This window comes from Pogona vitticeps, chromosome 4, assembly GCF_051106095.1.
Source record: "Pogona vitticeps strain Pit_001003342236 chromosome 4, PviZW2.1, whole genome shotgun sequence".
In the NCBI taxonomy this organism is placed as follows: domain Eukaryota; kingdom Metazoa; phylum Chordata; class Lepidosauria; order Squamata; family Agamidae; genus Pogona; species Pogona vitticeps.
Window position 1 is genome coordinate 240,638,400 of NC_135786.1, and position 27,843 is coordinate 240,666,242.

At 55.5% G+C, this 27,843-nt stretch overlaps 1 protein-coding gene across 2 annotated transcripts in view; it reads left to right on the forward strand.

Moving 5' to 3' along the window:
• The window catches only part of EPPK1 (epiplakin 1), a 36,774-nt gene extending 9,644 nt beyond the window's left edge, over positions 1-27,130 (forward strand). Inside the window, exons 2-3 of one of the 2 annotated variants that reach the window (XM_078392077.1) lie at positions 1,319-23,233; positions 23,621-27,130. In XM_078392077.1, the coding sequence (XP_078248203.1) occupies positions 1,394-23,233; positions 23,621-26,509 (24,729 nt within the window). In that variant the 5' untranslated portion in view covers positions 1,319-1,393 and the 3' untranslated portion in view covers positions 26,510-27,130. Of the gene's footprint in view, positions 1-1,318 lie in introns of both variants that reach the window. The other variant, XM_072999482.2, reaches the window with a different exon arrangement.
• Positions 27,131-27,843: the final 713 nt, after the last annotated feature.

Genomic DNA, 27,843 nt, shown 5'->3' on the forward strand with positions numbered 1-27,843 from the left:
TGTTTTTTACCCGTGAAATCTTGTATTCTCATGATGTGTCAGTAGCCTCAGTCTACTCATTTTGAGAGAGTTCCAGCTTAATGTGATCCAGAACCCACTTATTTAGGCCATGTGAATTTTTTCTCTGCAAAGCAGGGTGCTGCGCCAGAGAACAACTAGCTTGGGAGGCAGCAGGGTGTGAGACTATGCTGGGACTGTGCATCTTTATGCCAAGCCACGCGAGCTGGTCCTTCCCTGCCTTTCGAAAAGGTATGGATAGTACCCTGTTGTCTAAACACAGAGCAGGAGAGGAACCATGCTTGCCTTCTTCCCCTCTCCCAGCTTCAACAGGTTCCCTGTCACATAACTATTCTTGCAGTAGTGGCAAGATCCCATGATGCAACTGGTCACCCAGTGGGAAGCCTGTTGGACTGGGTGGGGCACTTAGGCAATTTCTCCTCTACTCCACTTTTAAGCAATGACATACAGTATTACCCTAAAGCTGAAATCTTGTTTGATACCCTATGACTGCAGAAGGATGCTGTTATCAATGCTGGTGGGTGTATGTGTGTGGACGGGACGGGGACATTTCAGAAACTAAAGGTTTTTTTTTACTTCTTCCTGCAGCTTATCCAACTTCTGAGTAATGCATGTCATTGCATGGAAGCTACAAGACATGTGGGGTGGAAAAAGGAAGTCTCTTGTTAACAGAAACTCTCTCTTTATTTGGTATCACCAACCAGCTGCAGAGATGTTCAGTAATGAAAGAATTCCTGGTTTTGTTCCATAGCTCCCATAATAAATAGTTTATTCCTGGATCAGACAAACTGTGAAATAAAAAGAGGAAGGTCCTTTAGAAAATCCTTTATGAAAATCTCCCCTTACTGGTCATAATTCGTCTCCAGGCACAATTTACACAATGGGATTTGGACCAAGCTGTGGACTTGGGGCAGGGGGAATGGTCAGTCCTCTGAAAGGAACAACTTGCCCAAGAGTATCATCAGCCTCCTAGTGAGGAGGGAGCAAAATGCTGACTGGGCTCCTGAGGTGCAAAACTCAAAGAAGGAGCTATTGGTTTTCCAGGGTGTGCTTATACCTGCCCTGTCATTGTCACCTGCCCGCCTACCCCCCATCATCACTAGTATTGCTGCTGCTGCAGCCCTCAGGCCTTCCCCTGCCCTGGAAACAGAGGCCAACCTGTTTCAGATGGGATAGGTGGGGCAGGTGGCTAACATTCCTGAAGCTGGCCTTTGCCACCCCCTCCCCTGCACCATCCATTCACCAGGGAAGCCTCTGAAAACACACAGCTAATGCTCCCCTTTCTGTCCATTCTTTCCAGAACCACAGTTACCATTCCTGACACGAGCAGCTGGTTCATTTGCCTACAGGAGGAGGGAGCCGGAATAACCCAAGAATGGAAGCAAGGGAACCTGCGGTACAGGGACCCATGGGGTCAGTGGCTGTGGCAGGAGGCACTGCAACTGCAGCAACCCAAACACACATCCCTTGCATTGCGGGGGTCTACGTGGAGGCCTCCAGCAAGACACTGAGCCTGTCTGATGCTTCCCGAGAGCACTTGCTTCAGACTGACCTAGCACTGGTCCTTCTGGAGGCACAGGCAGCCACAGGCGGCATTGTTGACCCCATTAGAAAGCAGCTGGTCTCTGTGGCAGAGGCACTGGGGATGGGATTAGCAGGACTAGAAATGAAGGAGAGGTTGTTGTGCGCCGAGCGAGCCGTGACAGGCTTCACCGACCCTTATACCGAGGAGAAGATCTCTCTGTACCAAGCCATCCAGAAAGAGCTGATTGGGAGGGAAGAGGGCCTCCATCTCCTGGAAGCCCAGATAGCCACTGGAGGTATAATTGAGCCCACCACTGGCCGCCGTCTCCCTTTGGAAGAGGCCTGTGCACATGGATACCTGGATGAAGACCTCAGCAACATTCTCTCTGATCCTGGGAACGAAGAGTTCAAGGGTTTCTTGGATCCTAACAGCAACCAGAAGGTCACCTACTTTGAGCTGATGAGAAGATGCATTGCGAGTCCAAGCACAGGCCTGCTTTTGCTGCCACTGAAAATCTCTTTCCCTGGGCTGAGAGGGACAGTCTGTAGCCACGAGCTGCTGGATTCTGGAATCCTTGACTCAACCACATTCAAAGCCCTCCACGATGGGAAGGTCACAGCACAGGAGGTGGCTGAGATGGATGCTATCCAGCAGTATCTGTCAGGAATAAACAGCATAGCTGGTGTGGCCATCCTGCAAACTGGCGAGAGCAGGAGTCTTTACCAGGCCTTGTCGGAACACTTCTTAATGCCTGGCACAGCAGAGATTCTCCTGCAGGCTCAGGCGGCTACAGGAGGCTTGATAGACCCCATAAAGAATAAGAGTTTCGCTGCTGATGAAGCCGTCCAGGCAGGAGTCGTTGGGCCGGAGCTGTACGAGAAGCTGTCTTCAGCAGAGAAGGCTATGACAGGGTACAAAGACCCCTACACAGGGGAGACGCTGTCCCTCTTTCAAGCCATGAAGAAGGGTCTTGTGCCCAGGGACCCTGGCATTTTCCTCCTGGAGGCCCAACTCGCCACGGGTGGGATCATTGACCCACACACTCACCACCGGCTCCCTTTGGAGGTGGCTTGCCAGAGGGGCCATCTGGACAAAGACACACACAGCCTCCTCTGCAACCCCACAAATGACACTCGGGGGTTCTTTGAGCCCAATTCAAAGCAGAACATGTCCTATGCAGAACTGCTGTCAAGGTGTGTTGCAGACCCAGACACCGGGCTGTGTCTTTTGCCCCTTTCTAGCAACCCTGGGAAGGAGCATCCTTTCATTGACCAGAGGACCCAGTGTGTTCTGAAAAGCACGATGGTGCCCAAGCCCTGCGGCCACCTCAGAGGGTGCCCCGTGTCCCTCTGGAAGCTGCTGTTCTCAGACTACTTGACCAGGGAGCAGCGCAGGGCTCTCACCCAGCAGTTCTGCTCAGGCAGCCTTTCCACTCAGGCCCTGGCAGACAGAGTCATTGGCATGGTTCAGCAAGTCTCTGCCAACTCAAGAGTCACTTTTGAAGGTCTGAGGGACAAGGTGACCCCTGCCCAGCTCCTGAGCTCTGAAATTATCAGCAAAGATTTGTTCGAGAAGTTAACACACGGGGAAACTTTGGCCAAAGAGGTCCTTGGCGTGGGCACGGTGAGGAGGTACCTGGAAGGCACCGGCAGCATTGCTGGGCTGCTCCTGCCTGACTCCCAAGAGAAGATCAGCATCTACCGAGCCAAGAGGAGAGGCCTTCTGTGCCCAGGCACCTCCCTCATCCTGCTGGAGGCCCAGGCCGCCACTGGGTACATCATCGACCCCGTGGCAAACCAGAAATACACTGTGGACGAGGCCCTGCGGGCCAAAGTCATCGGCCCAGATGTGTACGACAAGCTCCTGGCCGCCGAGAAGGCAGTCACCGGCTTCCGGGACCCTTACACGGGAAGTAAGATCTCCCTCTTCCAAGCCATGATGAAGGACCTCATTGTCAGGGAACACGCCATCCGCCTCCTGGAAGCCCAGATTGCGACCGGAGGAATCATTGACCCCGTGAACAGCCTCCGCCTGCCTGTGGAAGCCGCCTACAAGCGGGGCTACTTTGACAAGAAGTTGAACCTAATCCTTTCCGACCCCAGTGACGACACCAAGGGGTTCTTTGACCCCAACACCCAGGAGAACCTCACCTACTTGCAGCTGAAGGAAAAGTGCCTCACGGAGCCCTCCACTGGCCTCTGCCTCCTGCCTCTCAACAGCAGGAGGCGCCCGTTGATCGATGACACCACCAGGCAGGCCTTTCAGCACTCCTGGCTCCTGGTCAGGTACGGCCGTTTCCAAGGCCAGAGAGTCTCTGTGTGGAATTTGCTGAACTCAGAGTACTTCAGCGAGGGCAAGAGGAGGGAAATACTCAACCATTATTCCCTGCGCAAGGTCACCCTCGAGCAAATCCGTCTCCTTTTGGAAGAAGAGATGAAAAAATGGGCCCGTATCCAGTTCCCAGCCATCAGGGGCAGCGTCACGGCCCACCACCTGCTGGAGACAGGCATAATTGACCGGGACCTCTTTGAAAAGCTGCTGGAGGGCACTGTGAGCCCAGAGGAGGTGCTGAGCATGGATTCAGTTAGAAAATACCTGTATGGCACGGGCAGCATTGGGGGAATCGTGTTGCGGCCCTCTCACGAGAGAGTGAGTCTCTATGAAGCCATGAAGAGGAATATGGTGTTGCCAGGAGTGGCGCTGCCACTACTTGAGGCCCAGGCGGCCACGGGCTTCATCATTGATCCAGTGAACAACCAGAAACTCTGCCTGGACGAGGCTGTGAGGGAAGGCGTAATTGGCCCGGAGCTATACGAGAAGCTACATCGGGCAGAAGAAGCTGTCACTGGCTACCAGGACCCCTTCACGGGCAAGAAGATCTCACTCTTCCAAGCCATGAAGAAGGGCCTTGTGGCTGACAAACAGGCCATGCAGCTGATGGATGCTCAGCTGTCTACTGGAGGGGTCATGGACCCGCACAGTGGCCACTATGTCCCCGTCGAATTTGCCCAGAAGAAAGGCTACCTGGATGAGGACTTCCACAAAGCGCTTTCCAACCCTAGCAGTGACACCAAGGCATTCAGCACCCTTGACTGGAAGGAGAAGGTCACCTATGGCCAGCTGATCCATCAGTGTGAGAGAGATGAAGCTTCTGGCATTCACCTGTTGCCTCTTTCTGAAGCAGCTTCTCCCATCTCCACAGATGAGCAGATTGAGCAGCAGTTCCGGGAGACCCTTTTGGAGGACAGAGGCATCTCCCTCTGGGAGCTCCTCAGCTCTGGCTACTTCACCGAGGAGCAGAGAAGTGAGTTCTTGGAGAAGTTTAGGTCAAAGGCCATTTCCCTTCAGCAGCTGGTCTCCCATGTCCAGGGGCTTGTTGAGGACATAGAAATTAAGGCCCAGACCCAGGTCACCTTCCAAGGCTTGAGGGGTGAAGTGCCTGCAGTCTGGCTTCTGGATACAGGCATCATTTCAGAAGAGACATTTGCGGAGCTGGCTCAAGGCAGGAGGACAGCCAGGGAAGTGTCCGAGATGGAAAGTGTGAAGAAATACTTGAGTGGCACTGGGAGCATTGCTGGAGTTTTCATTCAGGATGCCAAGGAGAAAATGGGAATTTACCAGGCCATGCAGAATGGCTTCCTTCTGCCGGGTACGGGGACAAGGCTACTGGAAGCTCAGGCAGCCACGGGTTCCATTATAGACCCAGTGACCAACCAGAAACTTGGAGTGGAGGACGCCATCAAGGCTGGCCTTGTGGGTGAGGAATTCATGGGGCAACTGCTGCAGGCAGAGAGGGCCATAACAGGCTATCCTGACCCCTACTCTGGAAAGCCCATCTCAGTGTGCCAGGCAATCAGAAAGGAGCTAATCCCTTCCCATGTCGGCATCCCTTTGCTTGAGGCTCAGTTAGCCACCGGTGGCATTGTCGATCCTGTCCATCACCACCATCTTCCTCTCCAGGCTGCCTACAGGCTCGGCTTCTATGACGAAGACATGCACAAGGCCCTTTCTCAGCTCAACGATGAGACCTGTATCTTCTTTGACCCTAATACGCAGGAGAGTCTGACCTATCAGCAGCTGAAAGACAGGTGTCTCAGGGACCCAGCGACTGGCCTCCTGCTGCTCCCACTCTCCAAAGACGCAGCCTTCTATGGGGACCGGCACACCATGGACGCTCTGAAATCCATCACTGTCTGTGTCAATGTTGGCCGATTCCGAGGTCAAGAGGTTTCCCTCTGGGACTTGCTCAATTCTGAGTACATCACCCAAAGCAAGCGGAGAGAGCTGGTGCTCATTTACAAAGAAAAGAAGGCTGAGGCGCTTCAGGAGATGATAGCAGCCATTACCCAGATCATGGAAGAGACAGAGCAGCAAGGCCAGAAATTTGCGTTCAAGGGCTTACGCAAGCAGGTGTCAGCCTCGGACCTCTTCCAGTCTCAGCTGATAGACAAGAGGACTCTAGATGATCTGAGGCAGGGGAGGAAAACGGTCCAGGAAGTGACTCAGATGGATTCTGTTCGGCAGTACCTGGAAGGCAGCAACTTCATTGCTGGAGTTCTTCTGCAGCCAAGCCGTGAGAGAATGAGCATCTACCAGGCCATGCGGCAGGGCCTTCTCAGGCCAGGAGCCGCTCTCGTCCTGCTGGAGGCCCAAGCCGCCACTGGGTTCCTCATTGACCCTGTGGGAAACAAGAGGCTGTCAGTAGATGAGGCCGTGGCCATGGGGCTAATTGGGAGGGAGACCTACGGGAAGTTGCTGAGCGCAGAGAAGGCCGTGACAGGATACACACACCCCTACACCCGAAGAAAGATCTCCCTCTTTGAGGCCATGAAGGAGGAGCTCATTGTGAAGAGCCATGGCATCCGCCTCCTGGAGGCCCAGGTAGCTACTGGGGGCATCATTGACCCTGTCCACAGTCACCGCATCCCTGTGGAGGTTGCTTACAAGCGAGGCTACTTTGATGAAAAGCTGAACCAAATCCTTTTAGACCCCACAGATGACACCAAAGGCTTCTTTGACCCCAACACCCACGAGAACCTCACTTACCTGCAGCTCCTAGAACGATGCGTCCAGGACCCAGAGACAGGGCTATATATGTTGCAGATAGTCAAAAGAGGGGGAAGGTACTTCTACATTGATGAGGCCACCAAGCAATTTCTGAAAGCACAACCAATGCAGATGCATGTAGGCAGGTACAAAGGCCAAGCCGTCTCCATGTGGGACCTCCTCTGTTCCCCATATATCCATGAACAGAAAAGGAAAGACCTGGTAAGCCAATATAAGGGAGGAAGCATGACCCTGGAGCAGCTTGGCAAAGCCATCTACACTGTTGTTGAGGAAACTGAGCAGAAAGCTCAGGCGTTCCAGCTGAAAGGACCAGTAGGGAAGGTTTCAGCTGCAGATCTGTTCAATTCTGAGATCATTGACAAGAAGACGCTGGATGGTCTCCATCGAGGGCCAGACGTCCTTCAGCAGCTGGTCCAGAAAGACTCAGTGAGAAGATTCCTAGAGGGAACCGGCTGCATTGCGGGGATCCTGGCCAAAGGGCAAAAGATGACTGTCTGCGAGGCCATGGAGAGAGGGCTTCTCTCACCAAAAAATGGCCTGATGTTGCTGGAAGCCCAGGCGGCTACTGGGCTCTTCACTGACCCGATGAAAAAGAAAACATTCTCTGTTGACCAGGCTGTCTCTGCGAGGCTTGTGGGCAAAGATGTTCAGACAAAGCTTCACCTTGCAGAGAAAGCTATGACTGGGTACACTGATCCCACCACAGGGAACAAAGTGTCTCTCTACCAGGCCATGAAGAAGAACATTATAGAGAAAGGGCTTGCCCTCCGCCTTCTGGAGGCCCAGATTGCCACCGGTGGCATCATGGATCCCTTCTACGGCCATCGCATCCCTGTGGAGGTGGCCTACAAGCGGGGCCATTTGGACGATGGTACGTTCCTCTGGCTTTCTGATGCAGAATATGCCAATAAAGGATTTGTGGACCCCAACACACAGGAAAGGGTCACCTATGCACAGCTCCTGGAGAGATGCGTCAAAGATGCCGACTCAGGGATGTACCTCCTACCCTTGTTAGACAAAACGGAGTATTTCTATGTAGATGAGGTCACAAAAAACATTCTTTCTTCCACCAAAGTAAATGTTACCCTTGGGAAATTCAGAGGACAGACCATCTCTCTGTGGGAGCTTCTTTCCTCAGACTACATTAATGAAGAAAAGAAGAAAGAACTCATTCAGAAATACAAACAAGGACCTTCAGAAGTTCTGCAACACATCACCAATGAAATTCTGAACATGGTAAAAGAAAAAGAACAGACCAGGAGGGAGGTGTGGTTCCAAGGGCTACGAAAGCAAGTGACCGCCTCAGAACTGCTGAAAGCTGACATAATCAGTCAAGATACAATGGAGAACTTGGAGGAAGGAAAACAAACAGCAAAAGAGGTCGCCAGGATGGATTCGGTGAAGCGGTACCTGGAAGGCACCAGCTGCATTGCTGGGGTGCTGGTGCCCACCAGGTCAGACCCTACCAAAATGGAGAAGATGACCATCTACCGGGCCATGTGGAAGGGCATTCTCCGGCCGGGCACTGCCCTGGTACTGCTGGAGGCACAGGCCGCCACGGGGTTCCTCCTTGACCCACTGAAAAATGAAAAATTGTCTGTCAGTGAGGCCATCTCTGTTGGACTGGTGGGTGGAGAAATTCAGAACAAGCTCCTATCTGCAGAGAAAGCAGTCACTGGGTATACTGATCCAAACACTGGGGGAAAAATTTCCCTTTTCCAGGCAATGAAGAAAGGCCTGATCCTCAAGGAACATGGCATCCGCCTGCTGGAGGCCCAGATAGCCACGGGGGGCATCATTGACCCCATGCACAGCCATCGTGTCCCTGTGGAGGTGGCCTACAAGCGGGGCTATTTTGATGAAGAAATGAATCAGATCCTCACAGATCCCACAGATGATACCAAAGGCTTTTTTGATCCAAACACTCATGAGAATCTCACGTACATGCAGCTGCTCCAACGCTGTACTTGTGACACAGACACAGGACTCCTGATGCTGCAAATACAGGACCAACAATTAAATGCCCATTCCTCAGACGAAAGGATAAGGCAGGCTTTGCAGTCAGTAACAATCAACATTGATGTGGGAAATTGGCAAGGAAACACAGTGTCTGCCTGGGACCTCCTCTTATCTAGATATATTCCTGAAACCAAAAGGAAAGAACTGCTAAACCAATACGGAGTTGGTGGAATAACTGTTCAGGAAATGATAACTACCCTAAAATCCACCATCTATGAGACAGAAGAGCACATCCACAAACCAGAGAAAAAACTTGAGAATCCAAGGACCAGCAATGAAAAAACATCACAAACACAGGATAATATTGAACATAAGAATGAGGAAAAACAACAAGAATTGAAAACAAAAACAATTAATATATATCCAGAAAAGGCTCAAAGTGAGCAGCCTTCCATATGGAACCTACTTTTCTCCGACTACATTGCCGGGGAAAAGAGGACAGAGTTACTGGATCTCTTCTGCAGAGGCTTGCTGCCTATTGAGCGGCTCATCAGTGTCCTCACCACCCTCGTTCAAAAGAATCAGGCCACCACTAGGAAATTGGAAGTTAAAGCGAAGAGCCGAGACCCAGAGTTGGGAGGCAGAGAAAGGGATCCTGGGCTTTTCTCCCCAAACGAAGGAAACTGGGAGAGCACCTTGAGGGCTCAGCTCATCCAGGTCTCCCTTCCTGAGTTTCAAGATCAGCAGCTCTCCGTGTGGGACGTCCTCTTCTCCCAGCACATCTCCGAGCGCCAGCGGGAAGAGCTTCTGAGCAAATACCGAACTGGCAACGTGACCCTGGAGGAACTGATAGACATCCTGGCTGCCCTCCTTGCTGAGGGCGTGACCAGAGGACGCAGACACCCCACAGGCCCAGACGCAGGAAGCCCCGGCCATGGCAGCCCTGTGAGAGCAGACCAGGAGGGCGATGGCAATCAGGAGGAGAAGGAGGAGACTGTGACTCTGGGAGAAAAGCAGGAGGAGGCTCTGAAGTCCCGGATGGTCAACATGGGGGCTGGGGAGTTCCACAGCAAGTCATGTTCCCTGTGGGAGCTTCTCTTCTCCAAATACATCACGGCAGAGAAACGACACGAGCTGCTGGACAAGCACCTGGCAGGAACTGTGAGCACAGAGCAGCTGGTCCAATTGGTCGTCACCCTGATTGAGGAGATGGAAGAGAAGAGCCACCAGCTGAAATTCTCGGGTCTCAGGAGGCAGGTGACCGCCTCAGAACTGTTCAACGCCCAGATCATAGACCAGGACACGCTCTCGAAGCTCACGCAGGGCACCAAGACGGTGGAGGAGATCACGGAAATGGATTCGGTCAAGCGGTACCTGGAAGGCACCAGCTGCATTGCTGGGGTGCTGGTGCCCGCCAGGTCAGACCCTACCAAAATGGAGAAGATGACCATCTACCAGGCCATGTGGAAGGGCATTCTCCGGCCGGGCACTGCCCTGGTGCTGCTGGAGGCACAGGCCGCCACGGGGTTCATCACCGACCCTCTGCAGAACAGGAAGCTCTCCGTCGATGAAGCCGTCGCTGCTGAGGTGGTGGGTGCCGAGCTGCGGGAGAAGCTCCTCTCTGCCGAGAGAGCCGTGACTGGATATAAGGATCCCTACACAGAGAGCAATCTCTCCCTCTTCCAGGCCATGAAGAAAGGTCTGATAGTCAAAGACCATGGCATCCGCCTGCTGGAGGCTCAGATCGCTACCGGGGGCATCATTGACCCTGTGCACAGCCATCGCCTGCCCGTGGAAGTGGCCTACCGGCGGGGCTTCTTTGACGAGGAAATGAACAAAACGCTCTCAGACCCCTCAGACGACACCAAGGGCTTCTTTGATCCTAACACTCATGAAAACCTGACCTACATGCAGCTTCTCAATCGCTGTCTCCCAGACCCCCACACCGGCCTGCTGATGCTCCACGTGATGGAAAAGGGCTCCTCTTCCTTCCTTCTGAACGAGAACACACGGAAAGCTTTGCAGTCGGCAACGGTCAGGATGGACGTAGGGCTCTTTCAGGGCCAGGCCGTCTCTTTGTGGGACCTCCTCTTCTCCAGGTACATACCTCCGCAGAGGAGAGAAGAGCTTCTACGGCAGTACAAAACAGGAACGCTAACGTTGCAGGCCCTCACCCAAAGCCTCACCGCCACCGTCCTCGAGACGGAAGAACGGAGCACTGAGCAAAGTGGCCAACAAGAAGCCCCCGCCACCCATGGGGCAAAGCCACCAGGAGCCGCCACCGACCGAGCACACCGGGAAGAGACCGTAGAGGAGGCCCTGAGGTCCAGAACCGTCAGCATGCCCACAGGAGAGCACCAGGGTCACCCCGTGGTTGTGTGGGACCTGCTGTTCTCCGACTACATTGCCGAGGAAAAGAGGACAGAGTTACTGGATCTCTACCGCAGAGGCTTGCTGCCTATGGAGCGGCTCATCAGTGTCCTCACCACCCTCGTCCAAAAGAAACAGGCCACCACTAGGAAATTGGAAGTTAAAGCGAAGAGCCGAGACCCAGAGTTGGGAGGCAGAGAAAGGGATCCTGGGCTTTTCTCCCCAAACGAAGGAAACTGGGAGAGCACCTTGAGGGCTCAGCGCATCCAGGTCTCCCTTCCTGAGTTTCAAGATCAGCAGCTCTCCGTGTGGGACGTCCTCTTCTCCCAGCACATCTCCGAGCGCCAGCGGGAGGAGCTTCTGAGCAAATACCGAACTGGCAACGTGACCCTGGAGGAACTGATTGAAATCCTGGCTGCCCTCCTTGCCGAAGGCGTGACCAGAGGACGCAGACACCCCACAGGCCCAGACGCAGGAAGCCACGGCAGCCCTGTGAGAGCAGACCAGGAGGGCGATGGCAATCAGGAGGAGGAGGCGGAAACTGTGACTCTGGGAGAAAAGCAGGAGGAGGCTCTGAAGTCCAGGATGGTCAAGGTGGCGGCCGGGGAGTTCCACGGACAGAGGGTTTCTGTCTGGGACCTGCTTCACTCCAAGCACATTCCCAAAGGAAAAAAGAAGGAGCTTCTGCAGCTCTACAGGTCCGGCATACTCACCACCGACCAAATGGAAACCGTGGTCACCACCATCGTCAACGAGACGGAGAAGGAGAAAGCCAAGGAAGCGACCCACGCCCAGGTGGGCTGCTGGGAAGACCCCTTGCGCAACCACACGGTGGTGCTGCACGTCGGCCAGTTCCAAGGCCAAGAAGTGTCCCTCTGGGACCTCCTTTTTTCCCAGTACGTTCCCGAAGCCCAGAGAGAGGAGTTCCTGATGAAATATCGTTCGGGTACCTTGAGCCTTCAGGAAATGATAGGCGCTCTGGCTCCCCTTCTCTCAGAGGGAGGAGGAAGCTCTGGCAAGGGAGCGGAAGGGGCCAGCTCCCCACCCGGAGAGGGAACCGGGCCTCTGGGAGGTGGGCCTTCCATTTCCGCAACAGACAGCCAACTGGAAACCGCTTTGCGGCAGGTGCAGGTGGAGGTGTCGGTTGGCGAGTTCCAAGGCAAGTCATGTTCCCTGTGGGAGCTTCTCTTCTCCAAATACGTCACGGCAGAGAAACGACACGAGCTGCTGGACAAGCACCTGGCAGGAAATGTGAGCACAGAGCAGCTGGTCCAATTGGTCGTCACCCTGATTGAGGAGATGGAAGAGAAGAGCCACCAGCTGAAATTCTCGGGTCTCAGGAGGCAGGTGACCGCCTCAGAACTGTTCAACGCCCAGATCATAGACCAGGACATGCTCTCGAAGCTCACGCAGGGCACCAAGACGGTGGAGGAGATCACGGAAATGGATTCGGTCAAGCGGTACCTGGAAGGCACCAGCTGCATTGCTGGGGTGCTGGTGCCCACCAGGTCAGACCCTACCAAAATGGAGAAGATGACCATCTACCAGGCCATGTGGAAGGGCATTCTCCGGCCGGGCACTGCCCTGGTGCTGCTGGAGGCACAGGCCGCCACGGGGTTCATCACCGACCCTCTGCAGAACAGGAAGCTTTCCGTCGATGAAGCCGTCGCTGCTGAGGTGGTGGGTGCCGAGCTGCGGGAGAAGCTCCTCTCTGCCGAGAGAGCCGTGACTGGATATAAGGATCCCTACACAGAGAGCAATCTCTCCCTCTTCCAGGCCATGAAGAAAGGTCTGATAGTCAAAGACCATGGCATCCGCCTGCTGGAGGCTCAGATCGCTACCGGGGGCATCATTGACCCCGTGCACAGCCATCGCCTGCCCGTGGAAGTGGCCTACCGGCGGGGCTTCTTTGACGAGGAAATGAACAAAACGCTCTCAGACCCCTCAGACGACACCAAGGGCTTCTTTGATCCTAACACTCATGAAAACCTGACCTACATGCAGCTTCTCAATCGCTGTCTCCCAGACCCCCACACCGGCCTGCTGATGCTCCACGTGATGGAAAAGGGCTCCTCTTCCTTCCTTCTGAACGAGAACACACGGAAAGCTTTGCAGTCGGCAACGGTCAGGATGGACGTAGGGCTCTTTCAGGGCCAGGCCGTCTCTTTGTGGGACCTCCTCTTCTCCAGGTACATACCTCCGCAGAGGAGAGAAGAGCTTCTACGGCAGTACAAAACAGGAACGCTAACGTTGCAGGCCCTCACCCAAAGCCTCACCGCCACCGTCCTCGAGACGGAAGAACGGAGCACTGAGCAAAGTGGCCAACAAGAAGCCCCCGCCACCCATGGGGCAAAGCCACCAGGAGCCGCCACCGACCGAGCACACCGGGAAGAGACCGTAGAGGAGGCCCTGAGGTCCAGAACCGTCAGCATGCCCACAGGAGAGCACCAGGGTCACCCCGTGGTTGTGTGGGACCTGCTGTTCTCCGACTACATTGCCGAGGAAAAGAGGACAGAGTTACTGGATCTCTACCGCAGAGGCTTGCTGCCTATGGAGCGGCTCATCAGTGTCCTCACCACCCTCGTCCAAAAGAAACAGGCCACCACTAGGAAATTGGAAGTTAAAGCGAAGAGCCGAGACCCAGAGTTGGGAGGCAGAGAAAGGGATCCTGGGCTTTTCTCCCCAAACGAAGGAAACTGGGAGAGCACCTTGAGGGCTCAGCGCATCCAGGTCTCCCTTCCTGAGTTTCAAGATCAGCAGCTCTCCGTGTGGGACGTCCTCTTCTCCCAGCACATCTCCGAGCGCCAGCGGGAGGAGCTTCTGAGCAAATACCGAACTGGCAACGTGACCCTGGAGGAACTGATTGAAATCCTGGCTGCCCTCCTTGCCGAAGGCGTGACCAGAGGACGCAGACACCCCACAGGCCCAGACGCAGGAAGCCACGGCAGCCCTGTGAGAGCAGACCAGGAGGGCGATGGCAATCAGGAGGAGGAGGCGGAAACTGTGACTCTGGGAGAAAAGCAGGAGGAGGCTCTGAAGTCCAGGATGGTCAAGGTGGCGGCCGGGGAGTTCCACGGACAGAGGGTTTCTGTCTGGGACCTGCTTCACTCCAAGCACATTCCCAAAGGAAAAAAGAAGGAGCTTCTGCAGCTCTACAGGTCCGGCATACTCACCACCGACCAAATGGAAACCGTGGTCACCACCATCGTCAACGAGACGGAGAAGGAGAAAGCCAAGGAAGCGACCCACGCCCAGGTGGGCTGCTGGGAAGACCCCTTGCGCAACCACACGGTGGTGCTGCACGTCGGCCAGTTCCAAGGCCAAGAAGTGTCCCTCTGGGACCTCCTTTTTTCCCAGTACGTTCCCGAAGCCCAGAGAGAGGAGTTCCTGATGAAATATCGTTCGGGTACCTTGAGCCTTCAGGAAATGATAGGCGCTCTGGCTCCCCTTCTCTCAGAGGGAGGAGGAAGCTCTGGCAAGGGAGCGGAAGGGGCCAGCTCCCCACCCGGAGAGGGAACCGGGCCTCTGGGAGGTGGGCCTTCCATTTCCGCAACAGACAGCCAACTGGAAACCGCTTTGCGGCAGGTGCAGGTGGAGGTGTCGGTTGGCGAGTTCCAAGGCAAGTCATGTTCCCTGTGGGAGCTTCTCTTCTCCAAATACGTCACGGCAGAGAAACGACACGAGCTGCTGGACAAGCACCTGGCAGGAAATGTGAGCACAGAGCAGCTGGTCCAATTGGTCGTCACCCTGATTGAGGAGATGGAAGAGAAGAGCCACCAGCTGAAATTCTCGGGTCTCAGGAGGCAGGTGACCGCCTCAGAACTGTTCAACGCCCAGATCATAGACCAGGACATGCTCTCGAAGCTCACGCAGGGCACCAAGACGGTGGAGGAGATCACGGAAATGGATTCGGTAAAGCGGTACCTGGAAGGCACCAGCTGCATTGCTGGGGTGCTGGTGCCCACCAGGTCAGACCCTACCAAAATGGAGAAGATGACCATCTACCAGGCCATGTGGAAGGGCATTCTCCGGCCGGGCACTGCCCTGGTGCTGCTGGAGGCACAGGCCGCCACGGGGTTCATCACCGACCCTCTGCAGAACAGGAAGCTTTCCGTCGATGAAGCCGTCGCTGCTGAGGTGGTGGGTGCCGAGCTGCGGGAGAAGCTCCTCTCTGCCGAGAGAGCCGTGACTGGGTATAAGGACCCCTACACAGGGAGCAATCTCTCCCTCTTCCAGGCCATGAAGAAAGACCTGATAGTCAAAGACCATGGCATCCGCCTGCTGGAGGCTCAGATCGCTACCGGGGGCATCATTGACCCCGTGCACAGCCATCGCCTGCCCGTGGAAGTGGCCTACCGGCGGGGCTTCTTTGACGAGGAAATGAACAAAACGCTCTCAGACCCCTCAGACGACACCAAGGGCTTCTTTGATCCTAACACTCATGAAAACCTGACCTACATGCAGCTTCTCAATCGCTGTCTCCCAGACCCCCACACCGGCCTGCTGATGCTCCACGTGATGGAAAAGGGCTCCTCTTCCTTCCTTCTGAACGAGAACACACGGAAAGCTTTGCAGTCGGCAACGGTCAGGATGGACGTAGGGCTCTTTCAGGGCCAGGCCGTCTCTTTGTGGGACCTCCTCTTCTCCAGGTACATACCTCCGCAGAGGAGAGAAGAGCTTCTACGGCAGTACAAAACAGGAACGCTAACGTTGCAGGCCCTCACCCAAAGCCTCACCGCCACCGTCCTCGAGACGGAAGAACGGAGCACTGAGCAAAGTGGCCAACAAGAAGCCCCCGCCACCCATGGGGCAAAGCCACCAGGAGCCGCCACCGACCGAGCACACCGGGAAGAGACCGTAGAGGAGGCCCTGAGGTCCAGAACCGTCAGCATGCCCACAGGAGAGCACCAGGGTCACCCCGTGGTTGTGTGGGACCTGCTGTTCTCCGACTACATTGCCGAGGAAAAGAGGACAGAGTTACTGGATCTCTACCGCAGAGGCTTGCTGCCTATGGAGCGGCTCATCAGTGTCCTCACCACCCTCGTCCAAAAGAAACAGGCCACCACTAGGAAATTGGAAGTTAAAGCGAAGAGCCGAGACCCAGAGTTGGGAGGCAGAGAAAGGGATCCTGGGCTTTTCTCCCCAAACGAAGGAAACTGGGAGAGCACCTTGAGGGCTCAGCGCATCCAGGTCTCCCTTCCTGAGTTTCAAGATCAGCAGCTCTCCGTGTGGGACGTCCTCTTCTCCCAGCACATCTCCGAGCGCCAGCGGGAGGAGCTTCTGAGCAAATACCGAACTGGCAACGTGACCCTGGAGGAACTGATTGAAATCCTGGCTGCCCTCCTTGCCGAAGGCGTGACCAGAGGACGCAGACACCCCACAGGCCCAGACGCAGGAAGCCACGGCAGCCCTGTGAGAGCAGACCAGGAGGGCGATGGCAATCAGGAGGAGGAGGCGGAAACTGTGACTCTGGGAGAAAAGCAGGAGGAGGCTCTGAAGTCCAGGATGGTCAAGGTGGCGGCCGGGGAGTTCCACGGACAGAGGGTTTCTGTCTGGGACCTGCTTCACTCCAAGCACATTCCCAAAGGAAAAAAGAAGGAGCTTCTGCAGCTCTACAGGTCCGGCATACTCACCACCGACCAAATGGAAACCGTGGTCACCACCATCGTCAACGAGACGGAGAAGGAGAAAGCCAAGGAAGCGACCCACGCCCAGGTGGGCTGCTGGGAAGACCCCTTGCGCAACCACACGGTGGTGCTGCACGTCGGCCAGTTCCAAGGCCAAGAAGTGTCCCTCTGGGACCTCCTTTTTTCCCAGTACGTTCCCGAAGCCCAGAGAGAGGAGTTCCTGATGAAATATCGTTCGGGTACCTTGAGCCTTCAGGAAATGATAGGCGCTCTGGCTCCCCTTCTCTCAGAGGGAGGAGGAAGCTCTGGCAAGGGAGCGGAAGGGGCCAGCTCCCCACCCGGAGAGGGAACCGGGCCTCTGGGAGGTGGGCCTTCCATTTCCGCAACAGACAGCCAACTGGAAACCGCTTTGCGGCAGGTGCAGGTGGAGGTGTCGGTTGGCGAGTTCCAAGGCAAGTCATGTTCCCTGTGGGAGCTTCTCTTCTCCAAATACGTCACGGCAGAGAAACGACACGAGCTGCTGGACAAGCACCTGGCAGGAAATGTGAGCACAGAGCAGCTGGTCCAATTGGTCGTCACCCTGATTGAGGAGATGGAAGAGAAGAGCCACCAGCTGAAATTCTCGGGTCTCAGGAGGCAGGTGACCGCCTCAGAACTGTTCAACGCCCAGATCATAGACCAGGACATGCTCTCGAAGCTCACGCAGGGCACCAAGACGGTGGAGGAGATCACGGAAATGGATTCGGTCAAGCGGTACCTGGAAGGCACCAGCTGCATTGCTGGGGTGCTGGTGCCCACCAGGTCAGACCCTACCAAAATGGAGAAGATGACCATCTACCAGGCCATGTGGAAGGGCATTCTCCGGCCGGGCACTGCCCTGGTGCTGCTGGAGGCACAGGCCGCCACGGGGTTCATCACCGACCCTCTGCAGAACAGGAAGCTTTCCGTCGATGAAGCCGTCGCTGCTGAGGTGGTGGGTGCCGAGCTGCGGGAGAAGCTCCTCTCTGCCGAGAGAGCCGTGACTGGATATAAGGATCCCTACACAGAGAGCAATCTCTCCCTCTTCCAGGCCATGAAGAAAGGTCTGATAGTCAAAGACCATGGCATCCGCCTGCTGGAGGCTCAGATCGCTACCGGGGGCATCATTGACCCCGTGCACAGCCATCGCCTGCCCGTGGAAGTGGCCTACCGGCGGGGCTTCTTTGACGAGGAAATGAACAAAACGCTCTCAGACCCCTCAGACGACACCAAGGGCTTCTTTGATCCTAACACTCATGAAAACCTGACCTACATGCAGCTTCTCAATCGCTGTCTCCCAGACCCCCACACCGGCCTGCTGATGCTCCACGTGATGGAAAAGGGCTCCTCTTCCTTCCTTCTGAACGAGAACACACGGAAAGCTTTGCAGTCGGCAACGGTCAGGATGGACGTAGGGCTCTTTCAGGGCCAGGCCGTCTCTTTGTGGGACCTCCTCTTCTCCAGGTACATACCTCCGCAGAGGAGAGAAGAGCTTCTACGGCAGTACAAAACAGGAACGCTAACGTTGCAGGCCCTCACCCAAAGCCTCACCGCCACCGTCCTCGAGACGGAAGAACGGAGCACTGAGCAAAGTGGCCAACAAGAAGCCCCCGCCACCCATGGGGCAAAGCCACCAGGAGCCGCCACCGACCGAGCACACCGGGAAGAGACCGTAGAGGAGGCCCTGAGGTCCAGAACCGTCAGCATGCCCACAGGAGAGCACCAGGGTCACCCCGTGGTTGTGTGGGACCTGCTGTTCTCCGACTACATTGCCGAGGAAAAGAGGACAGAGTTACTGGATCTCTACCGCAGAGGCTTGCTGCCTATGGAGCGGCTCATCAGTGTCCTCACCACCCTCGTCCAAAAGAAACAGGCCACCACTAGGAAATTGGAAGTTAAAGCGAAGAGCCGAGACCCAGAGTTGGGAGGCAGAGAAAGGGATCCTGGGCTTTTCTCCCCAAACGAAGGAAACTGGGAGAGCACCTTGAGGGCTCAGCGCATCCAGGTCTCCCTTCCTGAGTTTCAAGATCAGCAGCTCTCCGTGTGGGACGTCCTCTTCTCCCAGCACATCTCCGAGCGCCAGCGGGAGGAGCTTCTGAGCAAATACCGAACTGGCAACGTGACCCTGGAGGAACTGATTGAAATCCTGGCTGCCCTCCTTGCCGAAGGCGTGACCAGAGGACGCAGACACCCCACAGGCCCAGACGCAGGAAGCCACGGCAGCCCTGTGAGAGCAGACCAGGAGGGCGATGGCAATCAGGAGGAGGAGGCGGAAACTGTGACTCTGGGAGAAAAGCAGGAGGAGGCTCTGAAGTCCAGGATGGTCAACGTGGTGGCCGGGGAGTTCCACGGACAGAGGGTTTCTGTCTGGGACCTGCTTCACTCCAAGTACATCCCCAAAGGAAAAAAGAAGGAGCTCCTGCAGCTCTACAGGTCCGGCATACTCACCACCGACCAAATGGAAACCGTGGTCACCACCATCGTCAACGAGACGGAGAAGGAGAAAGCCAAGGAAGCGACCCACGCCCAGGCGGGCAGCTGGGAAGACCCCTTGCGCAACCACACGGTGGTGCTGCACATCGGCCAGTTCCAAGGCCAAGAAGTGTCCCTCTGGGACCTCCTTTTTTCCCAATACATTTCAGAGAACAAACGGGAAGAGCTTCTGTGCATATTCAGAGATTGCCACTTAACCCCAGAGGAACTTACTGCAATTATTTCCACCTTAATTACCGAAATGGAAGATTGCAGTAACAAACATTCAGCACTGAATATAACATGCAGCAGTGTGTCTTCAGCTGAGGAAGGAGAGGAATTTGCCATCTCAGAATTTAGAAGAAATGAGATACCTCCGAAGTCTCAGAGGGCTGGACTCCCTTTACGCAAGCAGCCTCGGAGTGACGTTTCTGTGTTGGATCTTCTTCACTCCACGCATATTCCTGAGGAGAAGAGGCAGGAGCTCTTGCACTTGTACGAGTCGGGCTCTCTCACGCTGGACGAAATGAAAACCCTAGTCATGTCCCTTTCCGGGAACAAAGTCAAGGAGGAGATGGAACCGGTTCGCTGTGATGTTTTGGAGCCAGGCGAAGCTGAAGTCCCACCGTCATCACAGTATGATCTTTTGCAGCGCACCTTAGGCCGGGAGAAGATTGATGTGACCATCCGTGAGATCCAAGGAGCGCGAGCCTCTGTGTGGGACCCCTTCTTTTCAAGGTGTGTTGCGCATATTAATAAAGAAGAAATTTTGCTCCGCCATGGTTCCCCCACTGTGAGTGTGAAAGAAAATTTTACAAGCATTACCACCCTTATTACCGAAACGGAAAGTCCCTGTTATGGATCAGGCAGCACTGGGGAACTTCCCAGGGAAGACCCAAGATCAGCTGAAACCTTTGCCGCTTGTTGGACAGAACAGCCACTGCAGAGAGAGAATGCTTTGAAATCCAGACGGGTTGAGACCTCTGGGACTGGGTTTTTCACACAACTGGATTCCCTCTGGGATCTCCTCCATTCTCATTATATCCCTGAGGAGAAAAGGGAAGAGCTCCTGCATCTGTTCAAATCAGGCAAACTCACACTGGATCAAACGGAAACAGAAATAATTGCCATCATTAACCAATCTCTGAACAAGGAAACCAATCAAGCATCCCATGAGGACCTGTCCCAAGGCCACGGCGAAGAGAGCTTGCAGGACCTCACCCTGATGGTCCGAGGTCAGGATGTCTCCCTCTGGGATCTGCTCTTTTCCCAGGACATCTCAGAGTGCCAGCGGGAAGAACTTTGGGCCAAATACAAGAGCGGGAGACTGACACTTGAGGAGCTCCGAAGTATCCTGGCTGCCCTGCTAGTGGAGGCCACAACCACGCAGTCCCACCACATGGCAACCACGGGCATATCCAGGGGAGATGATGATGAAAATGCATCTGGCAAGGACAAGGAGAGGGAGACTGTGGTTCTGGGAGAGAAGTCGGAGGAGGCTCTGAAGTCCCGGATGGTCAACGTGGCGGCCGGGAAGTTCCACGGGCAGAGGGTTTCGGTCTGGGACCTGCTTCACTCCAAGTACATCCCCAAAGGGAAGAGGAAGGAGCTCCTTCGGCTCTACAGGTCCGGCATAATCACCACCGACCAAATGGAAACCGTGGTCACCACCATCGTCAACAAGACGGAGGAGGAGAAAGCCAAAGAAGCATCGCACGCCCAGGCAGGCCACTGGGAAGGCACCACAACCCCCCACACAGGAATCCCTAAAAAGGACACTTCTGTGAGAGCAGAACAGGAGGGCGATGGCAATGATGATGATGAGGAGGAGGAGGAGGCAGAGGAGCAGGAGGAGGAGGCTGTGGTTCTGGGAGAGAAGCAGGAGGAGGCTCTGAAGTCCCGGATGGTCAACGTGGCGGCCGGGAAGTTCCACGGGCAGAGGGTTTCGGTCTGGGACCTGCTTCACTCCAAGTACATCCCCAAAGGGAAGAGGAAGGAGCTCCTTCGGCTCTACAGGTCCGGCATACTCACCACCGACCAAATGGAAACCGTGGTCACCACCATCGTCAACAAGACGGAGGAGGAGAAAGCCAAAGAAGCATCGCACGCCCAGGCAGGCCACTGGGAAGGCACCACAACCCCCCACACAGGAATCCCTAAAAAGGACACTTCTGTGAGAGCAGAACAGGAGGGCGATGGCAATGATGATGATGAGGAGGAGGAGGAGGCAGAGGAGCAGGAGGAGGAGGCTGTGGTTCTGGGAGAGAAGCAGGAGGAGGCTCTGAAGTCCCGGATGGTCAACGTGGCGGCCGGGGAGTTCCACGGGCAGAGGGTTTCGGTCTGGGACCTGCTTCACTCCAAGTACATCCCCAAAGGGAAGAGGAAGGAGCTCCTTCGGCTCTACAGGTCCGGCATACTCACCACCGACCAAATGGAAACCGTGGTCACCACCATCGTCAACAAGACGGAGGAGGAGAAAGCCAAAGAAGCATCGCACGCCCAGGCAGGCCACTGGGAAGGCACCACAACCCCCCACACAGGAATCCCTAAAAAGGACACTTCTGTGAGAGCAGAACAGGAGGGCGATGGCAATGATGATGATGAGGAGGAGGAGGAGGCAGAGGAGCAGGAGGAGGAGGCTGTGGTTCTGGGAGAGAAGCAGGAGGAGGCTCTGAAGTCCCGGATGGTCAGCGTGGCGGCCGGGAAGTTCCACGGGCAGAGGGTTTCGGTCTGGGACCTGCTTCACTCCAAGTACATCCCCAAAGGGAAGAGGAAGGAGCTCCTTCGGCTCTACAGGTCCGGCATACTCACCACCGACCAAATGGAAACCGTGGTCACCACCATCGTCAACAAGACGGAGGAGGAGAAAGCCAAAGAAGCATCGCACGCCCAGGCAGGCCACTGGGAAGGCACCACAACCCCCCACACAGGAATCCCTAAAAAGGACACTTCTGTGAGAGCAGAACAGGAGGGCGATGGCAATGATGATGATGATGATGAGGAGGAGGCAGAGGAGCAGGAGGAGGAGGCTGTGGTTGTGGGAGAGAAGCAGGAGGAGGCTCTGAAGTCCCGGATGGTCAACGTGGCGGCCGGGAAGTTCCACGGGCAGAGGGTTTCGGTCTGGGACCTGCTTCACTCCAAGTACATCCCCAAAGGGAAGAGGAAGGAGCTCCTTCGGCTCTACAGGTCCGGCATACTCACCACCGACCAAATGGAAACCGTGGTCACCACCATCGTCAACAAGACGGAGGAGGAGAAAGCCAAAGAAGCATCGCACGCCCAGGCAGGCCACTGGGAAGGCACCACAACCCCCCACACAGGAATCCCTAAAAAGGACACTTCTGTGAGAGCAGAACAGGAGGGCGATGGCAATGATGATGATGAGGAGGAGGAGGAGGCAGAGGAGCAGGAGGAGGAGGCTGTGGTTCTGGGAGAGAAGCAGGAGGAGGCTCTGAAGTCCCGGATGGTCAGCGTGGCGGCCGGGAAGTTCCACGGGCAGAGGGTTTCGGTCTGGGACCTGCTTCACTCCAAGTACATCCCCAAAGGGAAGAGGAAGGAGCTCCTTCGGCTCTACAGGTCCGGCATACTCACCACCGACCAAATGGAAACCGTGGTCACCACCATCGTCAACAAGACGGAGGAGGAGAAAGCCAAAGAAGCATCGCACGCCCAGGCAGGCCACTGGGAAGGCACCACAACCCCCCACACAAGAATCCCTAAAAAGGACACTTCTGTGAGAGCAGAACAGGAGGGCGATGGCGATGATGATGATGATGATGAGGAGGAGGCAGAGGAGCAGGAGGAGGAGGCTGTGGTTGTGGGAGAGAAGCAGGAGGAGGCTCTGAAGTCCCGGATGGTCAACGTGGCGGCCGGGAAGTTCCACGGGCAGAGGGTTTCGGTCTGGGACCTGCTTCACTCCAAGTACATCCCCAAAGGGAAGAGGAAGGAGCTCCTTCGGCTCTACAGGTCCGGCATACTCACCACCGACCAAATGGAAACCGTGGTCACCACCATCGTCAACAAGACGGAGGAGGAGAAAGCCAAAGAAGCATCGCACGCCCAGGCAGGCCACTGGGAAGGCACCACAACCCCCCACACAGGAATCCCTAAAAAGGACACTTCTGTGAGAGCAGAACAGGAGGGCGATGGCAATGATGATGATGAGGAGGAGGAGGAGGCAGAGGAGCAGGAGGAGGAGGCTGTGGTTCTGGGAGAGAAGCAGGAGGAGGCTCTGAAGTCCCGGATGGTCAATGTGGCGGCCGGGAAGTTCCACGGGCAGAGGGTTTCGGTCTGGGACCTGCTTCACTCCAAGTACATCCCCAAAGGGAAGAGGAAGGAGCTCCTTCGGCTCTACAGGTCCGGCATACTCACCACCGACCAAATGGAAACCGTGGTCACCACCATCGTCAACAAGACGGAGGAGGAGAAAGCCAAAGAAGCATCGCACGCCCAGGCAGGCCACTGGGAAGGCACCACAACCCCCCACACAGGAATCCCTAAAAAGGACACTTCTGTGAGAGCAGAACAGGAGGGCGATGGCAATGATGATGATGATGAGGAGGAGGAGGCAGAGGAGCAGGAGGAGGAGGCTGTGGTTCTGGGAGAGAAGCAGGAGGAGGCTCTGAAGTCCCGGATGGTCAACGTGGCGGCCGGGAAGTTCCACGGGCAGAGGGTTTCGGTCTGGGACCTGCTTCACTCCAAGTACATCCCCAAAGGGAAGAGGAAGGAGCTCCTTCGGCTCTACAGGTCCGGCATACTCACCACCGACCAAATGGAAACCGTGGTCACCACCATCGTCAACAAGACGGAGGAGGAGAAAGCCAAAGAAGCATCGCACGCCCAGGCAGGCCACTGGGAAGGCACCACAACCCCCCCCACAGGAATCCCTAAAAAGGACACTTCTGTGAGAGCAGAACAGGAGGGCGATGGCAATGATGATGATGATGAGGAGGAGGAGGCAGAGGAGCAGGAGGAGGAGGCTGTGGTTCTGGGAGAGAAGCAGGAGGAGGCTCTGAAGTCCCGGATGGTCAACGTGGCGGCCGGGAAGTTCCACGGGCAGAGGGTTTCGGTCTGGGACCTGCTTCACTCCAAGTACATCCCCAAAGGGAAGAGGAAGGAGCTCCTTCGGCTCTACAGGTCCGGCATACTCACCACCGACCAAATGGAAACCGTGGTCACCACCATCGTCAACAAGACGGAGGAGGAGAAAGCCAAAGAAGCATCGCACGCCCAGGCAGGCCACTGGGAAGGCACCACAACCCCCCACACAGGAATCCCTAAAAAGGACACTTCTGTGAGAGCAGAACAGGAGGGCGATGGCAATGATGATGATGATGAGGAGGAGGAGGCAGAGGAGCAGGAGGAGGAGGCTGTGGTTCTGGGAGAGAAGCAGGAGGAGGCTCTGAAGTCCCGGATGGTCAACGTGGCGGCCGGGAAATTCCACGGGCAGAAGGTTTCGGTCTGGGACCTGCTTCACTCCAAGTACATCCCCAAAGGGAAGAGGAAGGAGCTCCTTCGGCTCTACAGGTCCGGCATACTCACCACCGACCAAATGGAAACCGTGGTCACCACCATCGTCAACAAGACGGAGGAGGAGAAAGCCAAAGAAGCATCGCACGCCCAGGCAGGCCACTGGGAAGGCACCACAACCCCCCACACAGGAATCCCTAAAAAGGACACTTCTGTGAGAGCAGAACAGGAGGGCGATGGCAATGATGATGATGATGAGGAGGAGGAGGCAGAGGAGCAGGAGGAGGAGGCTGTGGTTCTGGGAGAGAAGCAGGAGGAGGCTCTGAAGTCCCGGATGGTCAACGTGGCGGCCGGGAAGTTCCACGGGCAGAGGGTTTCGGTCTGGGACCTGCTTCACTCCAAGTACATCCCCAAAGGGAAGAGGAAGGAGCTCCTTCGGCTCTACAGGTCCGGCATACTCACCACCGACCAAATGGAAACCGTGGTCACCACCATCGTCAACAAGACGGAGGAGGAGAAAGCCAAAGAAGCATCGCACGCCCAGGCAGGCCACTGGGAAGGCACCACAACCCCCCACACAAGAATCCCTAAAAAGGACACTTCTGTGAGAGCAGAACAGGAGGGCGATGGCGATGATGATGATGATGAGGAGGAGGAGGCAGAGGAGCAGGAGGAGGAGGCTGTGGTTCTGGGAGAGAAGCCGGAGGAGGCTCTGAAGTCCCGGATGGTCAACGTGGCGGCCGGGAAGTTCCACGGGCAGAGGGTTTCGGTCTGGGACCTGCTTCACTCCAAGTACATCCCCAAAGGGAAGAGGAAGGAGCTCCTTCGGCTCTACAGGTCCGGCATACTCACCACCGACCAAATGGAAACCGTGGTCACCACCATCGTCAACAAGATGGAGGAGGAGAAAGCCAAAGAAGCATCGCACGCCCAGGCAGGCCACTGGGAAGGCACCACAACCCCCCACACAGGAATCCCTAAAAAGGACACTTCTGTGAGAGCAGAACAGGAGGGCAATGGCGATGATGATGATGATGAGGAGGAGGAGGAGGAGGCAGAGGAGCAGGAGGAGGAGGCTGTGGTTCTGGGAGAGAAGCAGGAGGAGGCTCTGAAGTCCCGGATGGTCAACGTGGCGGCTGGGAAGTTCCACGGGCAGAGGGTTTCGGTCTGGGATCTGCTTCACTCCAAGTACATCCCCAAAGGGAAGAGGAAGGAGCTCCTTCGGCTCTACAGGTCCGGCATACTCACCACCGACCAAATGGAAACCGTGGTCACCACCATTGTCAATAAGACAGAGGAGGACAAAGTCACTGAACTGAGTCATGTGAATTGTCCTGTTCAAGAGATGGGACCATCAGGAAAATGTCAGCCTTCTTTCCTGCCTGAGTTCCTCTCTGTAGAAGAGACGTTGCGTTCTGAGACTTTCATTGTACCTACTGGGGCTCTCCAGGGACAGAAGGTGTCTTGCTGGGAGCTGCTCTCTTCCAACTATGTCCCAGAAGAGAAGAAGCAGGAACTGCTAAGCCAATTTGAAGCGGGAGCTCTCTCTCCTCAGGAACTGGCTGGCCTTCTCACCAACATCCTCACAGAAGCAGAGAGGCCGGAGAGCAGCCCGTCCGGGAGCAGAGGGGACGGCTGCCTGGCTGAGGGGAAGCAAGCTGAGACCTCGGAAGACTCTCATGCCCAGCAGCTGCGGCTGAAGAAATCCTTGCGGACCACCATGGTCCCTGTGGCTGTCGGGGAGTACAAAGGGCAGAAGGTCTGTGTGCTGGACCTTCTCTTTTCTAAATATGTCCCACAGGATAAGAGGCAGGAGCTCCTGGAACTGTACCGAGCCGGGACCTTACCCATCCAAGCCATGGTTACAACCCTTGTGGCTATGATTGAAGAGGCGGAAAGGAAAGGTGGCAAGTCTGCCAAGAAGAAGAAGAAGTCCTGCATGAAGGGGGCACTTTGTTGGAAGGATCGAGGGGACCATCCATAAGTGCTCCAGCATCTGGGTCTTTTGCCCTCTCTGGCCCCACCGGGAGCACCACGGAAGGGGAAACGGTTTCTGCCTTTCGCCAGGATCTGTCACAATGCCGCTTGCTTCCAGAAAAGTGCACACAGAACAGGCTCTGGGCTGGCTGGGTTTCCTTCTGGGCGGGGGGACCATGTCTTCATTGACCCCTTTTGAGACAGTTCCTAAAAGAGTTGCTGGCACTCCGTAGGCTGATGCGCCTGGCCCAACTGGCTCTTGTCTGAAGTATCTTGAGTGTGCGCGTACACACGCACACACATACACATAGACAGATGATGGTCAATCCAAGTTTCTTTTGCAAGCTGTTCTGCTCATATATGTATTTGCAAATTTTGCAACTCTTCCTAGGAAATGCCGCTTAGGAGCTTCAGTCTAACAACAGCTGTGTGTACAGAAAACTCCAGGAAAGGAGAAATGGAAGGGATCATTCCAGTGGTGTCAGCCGCCCACCCCCGCCCCCCGTTGATCCGGAACCTGCCAGACCTCTGATTGCAGCCCCATTGAAAGGATCTCTTCGATAACAGAGCAGCTAAGCTTGTCTGTTTCTGCTGGCAATAAACGGCTACTGGCCACTTGTCTGATAAATGTTCTGGTTGCGCTGAAGTGTTTTCTTGGGTCTGGGCAGGTCGATCCACCTCCAGACCTTGCAGCCATGGATAAAGAGGTTTCCCTATCCATTCCTTTCCTTTCCTTTAATTGTACATGTGTTTCATTATTTATATTCCATGTTTCAGGCCAAAGCCCTCCTGGATGAAAGAACAGTATGTAGTAGTTAAAAGTATAGCCCCAGCTCATGGCACACTTAATGAATACATTTGTAGAGGTTTTCAGGCCTTCTGAAGGCAAACCTGTAAATAGATGCCCTGACAGGGGATTCCAAGAGGATGGGGACACCTCCGAGAGATCCCTGTCCCTCGTCTCAAAGATTTTGATGGTGGGCCATCAAACTGAGCCTCTGAGGCTGCCTCTGAAACACCCAGGAGGTCTTCCAGGTGATCTGTGGAGGGCTCCAAGCGCCGTGCCTGTGGACCTAGGAAGCCCATGGGGGCAACCTGCAGGACTGCTAGTCTGTGTTCCAGACAACGAGGCACTGCATGCATCATTACCAGCCCCTTTGCAAGGGCAGCCCCATGGAAAACCCGTTACAGCCGTTTGTGTCTAACTGAGGCAAGGTCCAGCTCCTGACGGGAGGAGGAGAGGTCGACTGTTAGAGGCTGTAGAGGGGGTGCCCCACAGAACCAGGCTCTCTGCAGGGCTCCATCGAGTCTGGATGAAAAGACAGCTTGGTTCACCTCAGC